The sequence below is a fragment of the Lampetra fluviatilis genome, chromosome 9 (genome assembly GCF_964198595.1).
Source record: "Lampetra fluviatilis chromosome 9, kcLamFluv1.1, whole genome shotgun sequence".
Taxonomy (NCBI): domain Eukaryota; kingdom Metazoa; phylum Chordata; class Hyperoartia; order Petromyzontiformes; family Petromyzontidae; genus Lampetra; species Lampetra fluviatilis.
This window is the reverse complement of record NC_136283.1, coordinates 9,636,269-9,648,032: the sequence shown is the minus strand read 5'-3', so window position 1 is coordinate 9,648,032 and position 11,764 is coordinate 9,636,269. Positions and strand designations below refer to the sequence as shown.

The following is an 11,764-nucleotide window of genomic DNA, read 5'->3' as shown; positions in this document are numbered from 1 at the left end:
CTGCATTGTTGAGGTGCTCGTCCTTCAGGGTCTCTCCTAATGTGGTTGCAGGCCAGCTCCATTCCCACATCCATCTCACGTTAAGAGAGACCCTGTGGGACTGGTGCCTGATGGTTGGTGCCTCGTTCTTCTTCACATGACGCCCACGAGGTGTCCCCACGATTTTTTTGACCACTGGCCACGCCCCGTTCTGTGACGTTTTCGCCACGTCCCGTGGGTGGGCGGGGCTCTTCGAAATATGCGGGGGTAGGGGATCGCGGATTAACGGAGTTTTATTCCGAAAATCTTTCCAATTGTTCGGAATTAGCCGTGACCACGTCCACCGCATAAACGAGTGACTCCCCAGTTGGAATCGAGGAACCCGCCTGCCCCCCCCCCCCCCACAATTTACCCTGTATAAACGGAGTTTTGACTGTAAATGCTACTTATGCATTTATTTGTAATACTATTTAAATCACAATCTGGTGATGTGTACCTTCATGATGGGGTGTGCGGTGCAAGAGAGGGTTTCTAAAGAGAAAATGCTGCTTCAGGCTCGTTTAATTTATTTTTTAACTCAGCACATCAAACGCAGGTTGGAGAAAATTGTATGCTACAAGGTTTGCAGGGAAACATTGTTTTGTTTGCACAGTCTTGAGGCTAGTTTGTAACATTTCCCATCATGAAATGTTCTAGATGTACAGTTTGACATTCATTACGTGGGACCCTGTACACATGCACCAGTTCCTAGGAGACACGGTTGCCTGGAGAAAGGATCCAATTCATTGTTTTTATTTACTGCTCATGAGGGGTTAGAGTAATATGGTAACATTTTGTAGGCAATTTGCTTCCTGCCACCGTGTTACAGTCTTTAAAAAGTTCAAAGTAACAGACAGCTGGGAGTTGCAAGCAATTGGCTGCTGTGATTGGGAAGGCTGGCATGCCAGAGTAGGTAGAGGCTTCTCGGCCATTTATCGACTGTTCCACAAAAAGGCATTTGATCAATAGGAAGTTGGGTAGCAGAAGTTTTGATGGTGAACCTGTTTCCAAGATTGAGCTCCAGTGAGTCAAACTTGATTAGACATCAGTGGAAGCCAGTTTACAACAACTTGAATCTTGTTTTAATATAAGTATTTGGGTAAATAAAATAGCTGACAGCTACTAGAGGACATATTTCATCAGTGTTTCAGCCCAGGCCTGGGGCATTTATACAGGAGGGTGTTCCCCCATTACTGAAATATCACGATCAAGTGATTACGTGTAAAGTCTTAAGACAAACATGAGCAATAGATGTTGAGAAATGTCACCGCAACAAAGGTATCCTGGCTGGATACCGTGGTGCTTATCTTGGTTGGCGAATTTCCAGTTTGTGTGGATTTGACAGTTGGGCAACCCATAACCAACCAATGTTATAGAATACAAGCAGTGTGCATCTTTCATGATATTTGATTTGCACCAGGAAAAGTACTACAGGTGTGCTGTATGTATGCTTCTGGCATGCAATGCAAATATTGAACGTTATTAAATCAATATAAGTGTTAATAATTTTTTTAGCACCCAATGGGGACCACTGTTGGGATTTCCACTTGCTGCCAATACTGTATATTGTTGCTTCTGCAACTTAAACATCGGTTAAAGAATTGTGTATGAACATAAACAAGTATTGATGTTTGCTCCCCACATTTGCTTTGCCCCATTCCTTCTCCATGGCTACTGTTGACAGCCGCTGGCAATTGCCTACTTCCAGTTATATTCATGCCACTTTTCCTTGACTCAAATGCTGCACAAAGAACATCATGCAGTTACTAACAAAATGTAAACGTAAACGTTATAGGAGACAATTGCACAACAGTGTCTGTCCTTCGACAGCACACACAATTTGTAAATCCTCAAATATGACCTTCAAGTTAAGATATTGTTCAGCACAATAGGCAAACCTGTTTGAAACCACACATTGAGCCCCTGACCACGAGATGATGTTTCATTTAGAAATCATTTGGTGAAAACCCTAATGTATTCATAATTGTATTTTTGCTATAATGCTTTCACTGGTCCACACAAACCAGAAATACAAAAATTCTGAAAATAAATTTCACGTTCATGAACTGATATTTTAAACTAACGCTCCTAATAAAAGTTACATTTCAATCTTCAAAAATCACAACAGGAGTAATAACTAAGGTTATTTATGCAAAAATGACTTGGTATGTTTCACACTATTAAATGATAGTGGCATTTATAGCTGTAATAATACAGACCTATGTGTTTTTTTCTTTGCATAATTCAATATGCATACTTTTTTGTGTTTTAGAAGCCAAAGATGTCAATATCCTAACTGTATAGTATTCCAAACCCCATTTTGTTCACATAAACGATACCCTGTATGTTTTTTTAAAGACTTTCCTCCTGAACATATTAACAGCTGTGATAATAAAAATCATACCTGTATGTACTGCAAATTCATTGTCATTACCGTATATAAATCAACACCAAAAATGTGGGATAAAATATTGTATTGTTCCACGTGGCCTACATATGTCTGTACTGACAAGTTTCAGCACACATTAATAGTTAACGTGATCATGAGAGGCCAGTTATTAAGTTATTGTAATATAGCTCGGCAATCAATAATATAATCAGTGTTTGAACTGTAGATGTGATTTTTACATATAAAAAAACAACACCACGTGAAATTATACAATTGGTGTCAGATAACGTGGTTTTATATTTTACAGTTTTTCATATTGTTAGTGACAGAACAATCTCTGTAATTTTCATACTTGATTTTAATACACCTTTGATCGTTTTCCATTGCATAAAAATTATACTGAAGAAGAGGAACCCGCTTAATGTATGTTTACGTAGACCGCACAATTAGTTTTACTGCAGGCCATAAAACGATTGTATACTAACGATTATTATTTTGCATTAATAAGACTGAATTAGTTTTTTCGAACACAGAAAACGAATGGAAAAAAACTGTAAACAAAATTAAACAAAGTGACCAAAAGGTGGCAGTAGCAGATTGAGAATGGATGTTTGGTCACCAACACAACATCCAATTTGATCTCAATGCAAAACGCTGACGCCACACTCTCACGCGATAATGTCGAGGTAGCAAAGCGTTACCCTTCGCACATTATGGTTCTCGGGAGCTGCTATAAAGACTCGCAATCCAATTTATAACGCAGGACATTAAACGGGAATAAAAAAAACCCTCAACAAACCCCAAACACTGCGGGCAGCAGAGCCACGCTATAGCCCGAGCCACGTGGGGGGGTGGGCGCGGCCCCGCCGATGGGGGGCGGAGTCATGCCCGCGAGATACCTTCCCGTGATTGGTCAAAGTCGTACAAGAGCCCCCGCCCACGGGAATGAACCGAACTCGCTGTGAATTCTGATTGGTTCGAGTGTCAGGGGGGGGGGGGCACGCCGCCCACGTGCGGCGGAGTAACACGCGGAGAGCTCCTTGCGGCGAGTAGTAGAATCAGTGCTGCTGCACTAGGCTCTTGTGTGTGCTCAGTGCAGTGAGTCGTAGAATCTGTGCGTGCTGTGTGCTGTGAGTCGTTGGAGCTGCACTTGGGTGCTGTGTATTATTGCAGTGAGTCTGAGAAGCTGTGCTGCTGCACTTTGGTGCTGTGTTTGCCGTGCAGTGAGTCGTAGCAGCTGCTCTTGGGTGCTGTGCGTGCAGTGAGTAGGAGCTGCGCTATTGCACTTTTTTTAGCTGTGCGTGCAGTGAGTCGTGGCAGTTGTGCTGCACTAGGGTTTTGTGTGTGATCTGTGCAGTGAGTCGTAGAAGTTGTGCTGCTTCACTGGGGTGCAGTGAATAGGAGCTGTGCTGCTATATATGTGTACTGTGTGTGCAGTGAGTCGTAGAAGCTGTGCTGCTGCAATAGGATGCTCTGTAATGTCCGAGAGTAGTAGCTGTACTGCTGCACATGTGTACTGTTTGCGTGCAGCTTGTAGAAGCTGTGGTGCTGCTGCACCTGTGGGCTGCATTGTGGTTGCAGTAAGAGCTCTGCTGCTGCACAGTGGGTGCAGTGAGTGAGCAGCTGTGCTGTTGCTGCACTTGAGTCCCACGTTTGAGTGCTGTGCTGCTGCTGCACGTGTGTGTTTCGCTGGGTGTGGTGCACAGATTAGTGCAAGGAGCAGTGGTGCTGTAAGCGTTCTGCAGATGTCTTAACACCTCACTCATCGCACATGCATTGCACACACGCGCGCGTATGAGCGACACAGGTTCAACGCGAGCTTGATTTGGCCCTCGGCAACACCCACTCATCACTTGAGCATTGGAACACACACACGGAACGCACGGGTGGATTTTCTTCGGTTATTAACGCCGCCCACTCATCGCTGTGCACCATTACGAATACGAGAAGCCGTATAAAGCACGTCCGGAGTTTGGCTCTAAACGCCACCCACTCATCACTTGTACACAAACACACACACTTCGCCGCATGAGATTATCTTGGCACATTAAACGATTCACTCGTTCGCACGCCTACCAACGACCTCTTTACAACCCTCGTCACTCACGTAACAGCACGATACCGTTCACAGGTGTGTATGTAACCAGCTCGTTGCACTTTAGATACCTCCCCAGGTTTAACATTAACCTTAAAACAACACAGACACACCGTGCAGTTACACACACACAGATTGCTAGTGGCCGTCCGAAAGACTCCCCACCGCAACAACACTCGTCGTGTTTTTTTCTTCCCACTGCACTACACGCGCAAAATATTTATTCTCACAATCTGCCCAGCAGCAAGTTCCCCACCCCGGCGAAATCCACCCCCAACCATCCCCCACCCACACACCCCCTTCCACACATCCACCCACACCCGGCATCACCCACCCACACATCCACCCACACCCGGCATCACCCACCCACACATCTACCCACACCCGGCATCACCCACCCATCATCCCACTACACCCACCCACACATCCACCCACCCACACATCCACCCACACCCGGCATCACCCACCCATCATCCCACTATACCCACCCACACATCCACCCACACACACATCCAAACACCCAACCACACATCCACCCACCCATCATCCCACTACACCCACCCACCCCCCCTGTAAACCCCACGCCGCCGCTTCCACACATTGTCCGTCCCGCCCCACGCACGGCGCTTTGATGAATGAGCCCGCGGGAGCGACGTGAAGCCAACCCCGGCGCTCACTGCTGCTGACTCTTTTGAGTCTCGCAGCAGCAGCAGCGGCGGCGGCAGTGGTGGCTGCAGCCAGAGAAGACGCACTGAACTGAAGAGCCTCGTGTTGTTTCACCATTATTAACTGGCGATTGGCTTTTGGTAAGCGAAGAGGACTTCTTTACGGGTGGCAAACAGGAGATTTTGGTCGCCCACAAAGGTGTAAACATCCACCTTGTCTTCGCCGGCTAGCAGCCGGCACCTGCATTGTCACAACATCATCTTCACCACCATCAGCACAAACCACGAAGCCATCTAAGCCGGAGCAAGTGATGATGAGCAGGGGTGGTGGAGACGGCATGGGTCCCCACCGGCAGCAGCGCTCCAAGCTGCTGGCTCTGCTCATCTTCCTGCTCGCAAGGGACTGCGCTGCTGCTCAAGGTAATAACAACAACACTCGCGGTGGTGGCAGTGCTGGAGTAATTAGGTGATGATGGTCCGTTGTTGCTGGTGGTGGCATTGCTGCTGCTGCTGCTGTACGAGTTTCTGATAACTGGAGATTTTTTTTGGTGCGCTGCAGATATAGCTGGCGGTATGTGCAGAAGACGTGGATGTTCTTCCTAGATCTTCGTTCGCGAAGCCAAGCCATTATGTGCTACTACCGATGGGGTTGCCACCTGTCATGCTTTTCCCAGGATCGTTCTCTGCCCTGGGAAATATTGGTTCTCGTTAAAAGTCCCGTTTCTTGGCTACACGTTTTCTCACCCTTTCAATGTTTGTTTTTCTGTGTGCGTCCCTCAGCTATGAAGAAACCCTGTCTGGTCATGGTACTCGATACATATTTTTGTGGTCCCTAAATATTCTGACGCTGAAAGTTCTTCTGCACATGCTTTTGGCATGGGTAATTTTTGTGGTGGTTCTGCGGTTGGAATCTCAGATATAGTGCTGCTGCTGCTTGTGATGATGTTGGGGATGCTGGATCCCTCTTGATGTGGTTGAGGTACTGTCGATGGCATTCGTTGAGGCGTTGCTCGAGTTTGGTTTAAGGTCCCCGGGAATCAAGTTGCTGTAAATTGTTGAAGCGGACGGTGCTGGAGGTTCGAATGGTGCCAACTGAAGGTTGCAATTTGTTGATGCTTGTGGTGGTGGTGCTGCTGCTGGTGTGAGAGTTAGTTTCAATACTCATAAGCAAGACCTGCCGCGATCTATATTTAGTAGACGCTCACTTATAGAGAAGTTAAGGGTCCGTGCTTTTGAACATACTATACCTTATTTTGTTGATACATGAACTGCAACGTCGCCTGCTGTGTCTTATTGTAGTTCATGAAGAATATCGTGTGTGCCCGTATACTCCACGTAGATGTCAGTGTGTGAACTATACGTAAATGTGACGTATTTCCCAACAGCATGTTGTAATCGTATTTGCCATTGTTTGCATCTGTCCTATGGGGGGGTGGGCAACGTGTGTTTATGTCTTACTGAAAATGTATGCATCTCCTATGGGGAGTGTGTGTGTGTGTACACTGCCTTGGGTATTTATTGTGTGCCTCTTTCCTACAGGAAAGGAAGCCTGCGTGTGTTTATTCTGCAGGGAAATCAGCCCCGGGAAACTGATAGAGTGAATTAACGAGGAGGCGAGCCCGTTAGGCGTCCTAAATAAACTAAGTGACAGCGTTGTGTATTCTCACTATATGAATGCGTAAAAGTGGCAGTGTGTAGCTGTAGTACAGCGTGATACTATACACATTTGTTCGGGAGTTCTTTATCCAGCAGTGAAAAATGATAATGGCTGATGGGGATGAATATAGAAACTCAGACATGCCAGGATGTATTACAGTTTTGCCACGGCACATTAATACTCTGTCTGCTTGTTAAGTTGTCTCTTAAATTACATAACGAATAATGCAATTAAGCATGCATTTGCATAAACTGTGCATTGTAGATGTTGTTCCTAACAATCAAATTAGTGACAGCAAATTTAAATTCACACACGTGACATTGCTTTCAACTCTATATGCAGGCAGTATGCTTAATTTATAAATTCATTCACACTTAGACGCAGGGCTTCACAATGTCGTTAAACGTAGCATTAGTATTAGTTCTGTTGAGGATTGACTCAACCTTGAGTGGTCCAGATGTCTTGTGACCCTCGATTCATTCAGATTTACCAATTTTTTCCTTTGCATATTCATTTCTGATTTAAATAAACCTTACTTTTAAAACATATAAAGTTTGAGATAATTAAATTGAGACCACAAGAAATCTGGACCACCCTGCACAGTGTTATTATTCGCACACCAGATGTGCATGCCTATGCTGGATGCGATACACTTATTCCGTACTTGAAATTATACATAAAATGCTAAGATTTCTGCAATCCTTATTAGGTATTATTTTCCATAAATGTCGCAATTGTAGACTATAAGTCGAAAGCAGCATATGTTGCAGCATGTAATTATTTGTGTCAAGAAACTTTTACATACGGACCTGATACAGAAGTGCATTGCAAAACGGAAACATTTCCCCAGGATATAGTTCTTCATAAGTGAAAATGTCACTTGTACATATTCTATTAACACTTCTTAAAAATATAGCCACGTGAATGCATTTTCCCTAAGTCGCAGCGACATAATTGAGTCTTTAGTGTTAAACGTTACACGAAAGTAAAAAAGTGGAATATTCTATCCAAAGGATGACTGCTTACAAAAATGTGTTTGGTGATGCTGCGTTGGCAATTATACCCTTCTCCACAGCACCTGATGGGCTATAAAGAAGGGCAATTGCGCAAAACATTGCCGATAAAAAAAAATTCAGGCAGTGTTGTTGACGAGTGTGAGGTTTTTTGTTGTTCACGTTTGTTTATGTATGCCAAGAGCATAACACCGGCGTGTGTCTTATGCTGCACGGCACTGGTGACAATGTTTACTACTTTGATGTTTCACCCAAAAGGTTAGATTTTTTTTCCAAGGAAAACAATGTGCCTCTCTTTTTCTGAACCGAAACGTAGCATTAGAATGTAGATCTTAAACATGACCGATGCACACAGCACATTTGTTAGTTTTTTATGTAAATGTTACAACTTAGTAACATTGACCCCATTTACAGATGCGTTATAATAATCACTAAACTCACGCAAATCTGCCGAATTGGGATGTACTGCAGTAGCCACACGCACAATTCACACACAAAGCACACCTGAACTGAAACGAGTAAACATTTTCTGAAAATGTGCATTTTGATTCCCATGATTCTTGGGCTCTTAGTTGCATTACTGAAGCCCCCCCTCCCCCCAATTACATAATTGCTATGCTTTGTTCACGATCACTGGCAAGGACCCAGGCATCAGCAAGCCGCGTGTCCGTCCCTGCTTTGTAATTTCGCCCTGTTAAAGATTGCAAGAAGTGGCTATCCCGCTGTCTCCAGCATTTCCCGGAATGCGCTTATATGGGCGCCCCAGGCCGTAATTACCCTGTCCGGAATAAGCCCTCTTTTCTTCCTCCTCTGCAGTGCCTCGCCCTCATCCTGGCTGTTTACAAAAATTACAACGCGGCAGCTTGAGAGATGGGGCTCGTTTGACTTTCAGTACAAAGGTGCTTCACTGCCGCCTTACATTTACACAAGGAACAGCAACAACAAAAATCCCAGTTTTTTTTGAAGGACGTAAAAAAAAACGTGCGTTGCAAACATAGTGGCTTTACTTTATTGGGTTATTTGTGTTGATTTAAAATGTCAACAGTTGATCTATAGTTCTACGTATATAACGTTGTGAGTCATAGCTAACCGTTTTCATATGGTTGCAACTATGGTATACAGTTTGCATGAAAGGTTCTGCACTGCCAGGTGCTATACCTACAGTAAATCCATTATTTGTTTGGTGATTACGCATTGCACGGCGTGGTCACAATACTTCTAGAACTTAAGAAGTGTGTGGCAAAATGGTATACAATATTATGTATATGGCACAAGCCTTTATTGTGATGTAGCCTTAGCCCAAATGGCCTCTTGTTTGTTTTATGGAGCAAGGCTTAGGTGGGACCCAGCAACATTAATGACAGCTTCCAGAACCACAATAGAGCATATTGTTATTTGAAGCCTCTTATGATTGTGCAGATGAGTGGAAGTATTTTAAGCTAAATGGCATCGGTTTAATGATATAGAACGCCGATTTAGAGTCTGTCTGTTTAGCCTGCAGGTTAATGCTGAGGAAGTTGGGGGTATGAAGTAAAGAGAGTGGAGGTGGGGTGACCTGGCAAACGGCACTAATGTGCGGCTATGTGGCACATGCAGCTGTTTCTCATAAGTTAAATGAGGTTGTGGCTTTTCAGTTGCACGCTCATTCGAAGCTGTGTAATGAAAGTCTTGTGTGTGGAACGCTGTTTGACTTTATCAGCTTTCCGGAGTCTTGGGGGCGCTTTCCCTTGTCTCCCCTGTCGAAGTGAACATTTTTGAGTTTGGTTAATTGATCGGGAGGGGGGGGGGCTTTTTTAAACAACAATATAAACATTTGCTTGATAAGCCCATTTTAAATATCAACGGTTTTAAGAAGGATAAATGGAGAGTCATGTCACAGTGGTTTGCTTAGTGCACTATGATCCTGCCCAGCTTGTGTTCGAGTCCCAGCCACGGCTAACATCAGTGGTGAGCGATATCCGAAAAGGTCCTGCACCTCCCCTTCACAAACCTGCACTGGCCAGCGTGATGAAATATGATCAAACAGTCCACGTGACTGAACTTCGCATTCAGAGGCTTCATCAAGCAGTGGATTGACATAGGGCTGTAAAGTACAAGTTTTATTTAATGGGAAATAGTAAATATTGTACATAGGAGACCGTAAAATCCTCAAGTTTGAAAAACAGGGTGTGTATTTTATACACAGCCTTCAACTAAAGTGTGTGCTCTGACTCCATGTGCATTCAATAGCAAATTTTCATTACACTAATTGAATGTTTACAGGCTTCATTGTATGTTGATACAACAAATCCAATTACACTGCATAGAGGTGAGTCTCAGGAAGTTTTATTAGATGTTAAGGCCCTGTCTGGTATGTGTTGGGCTTGTCATGCTAGTCCCTGAATTTGTATTTTGATATGTGAGGCTGTTTGCATTGGCTTTATGCCATTTGTCTTTTTTAACATTGGCTTTTGAGTGGGAGGGAATCATTAAATTCATGAAGTGGGTAGAAAAGCTTTCAGCAAAACTAATTTATCAGTGGATTTGTGTTAAAAGTGAATAAAATATATGCCTTAATTTCTAACATATGTTTTTTAAAATGAGAAGCATATGCCAATGGACAACAATACTGGATCTTAATGATAAAATAATAAAAGAACAAATGCATATCTGGTATATTAGATTGTGGGAGACTTAGTGTTAATAAAAAGCAACTTTTTTTTGGCATGTGATGGATATGGGCCCATTGTTGACCGCTGCCAAAGTACACCTGGTTTTATGTGGACTAGAGGCACGCCTGTGACCACAAGTCCATTGCTGTGGTTTCTTAAATCAATGCAAGCTATTTACACATTCACATGAAATTAACAGTCTACATTAGTGGAGTCACTATTAGTGTTTTGAAGGTCATATTTTTTCCCCAAGTAGTGTACAGTAATAGCATTGGGAATATAAAATGTGTTTGCAAGTTTAATGTTTTAATGTTAAATGTAGCCTACAAGATATCATCTAATCTATCCCATTGGGGTATGATAAATAATTCCAGTTAAAAAGATCAATGTACCAGTTATTTTCAATGGTCTTGAGCCATTAGGCTCCTGAAATGTCCACTTCCTATGGTGATGCAATGTAAGTAAGGACACGGTAACAGAAATAAAATAAGAAATAGTCCTACTCTATCAGCCACTGACACCTTAACCATCACTACTATCCATCAACAGGGTGTGTTTGAACGTTCACATTAAAGATTGAGTTACATGAAATCCAACCCGATATCATGTCCGTGTAAAAAATATATATCGAAATATCACATTTGAACTTAAAATTTTGGCAACACACTTTACTTGTTTTTAAATCTGAAATGCTTTATTTGTTATCAAGAATAATGGATAATATTAATTTATAAGCTTCACTATTTTAATTATGATTGTAAAAGAATGTGCTCGAGATTGCTGCTTTAAAAAAGTTTTAACCGTTTTTATACTCTTAACGTATGCCATGTGTTACACGATATATGCAATAACTCTGCAATGTATTCAAGTACAGTTATAATTTCAAGCCATGAATTTTCCACGCAAAAGTGTGTTAAATTGAATGGAATGAACAGCTTGTCACATGTCAACAATTGCGAAATTCAGACTCAGAAATAAAGCAGTTAATGTAATTACTGCAATAAAGCCGCCTGTGTGTTTGCTGTCCTACGCGAATATATACATGGCGCTCAGTAACATGAGTGTGACTTGAGATCGGCCATGCAGCGAGAATCTTTGTGTGCTGCTAAATGTGAAGGCTGTAAGGTGTTGTAATGGACTGTAACTGAATCCTGGCTGAGAACTGGCATGGGCTCGAGTGCAAAAGCCATGCTTCTCAGTAAAGGCAAACATGTCTGTGTAATATTCTAAATACAGTTCTTACCACACAGTGAGACCTGTGTGCAAATATCCCCCC

At 43.1% G+C, this 11,764-nt stretch overlaps 1 protein-coding gene across 3 annotated transcripts in view; it reads left to right on the top strand.

Moving 5' to 3' along the window:
- The first annotated feature begins 5,055 nt into the window (after positions 1-5,055).
- Positions 5,056-11,764, top strand: part of LOC144934187 (netrin receptor UNC5C-like) — a 61,628-nt gene continuing 54,919 nt past the window's right edge. For 2 of the 3 annotated variants that reach the window (XM_078859750.1, XM_078859752.1), the window contains exon 1: positions 5,056-5,587. In XM_078859750.1, coding sequence (XP_078715876.1) covers positions 5,479-5,587 — 109 coding nt within the window. In that variant the 5' untranslated portion in view covers positions 5,056-5,478. The remainder of the gene's footprint in view (positions 5,588-11,764) is intronic. The other variant, XM_078859751.1, reaches the window with a different exon arrangement.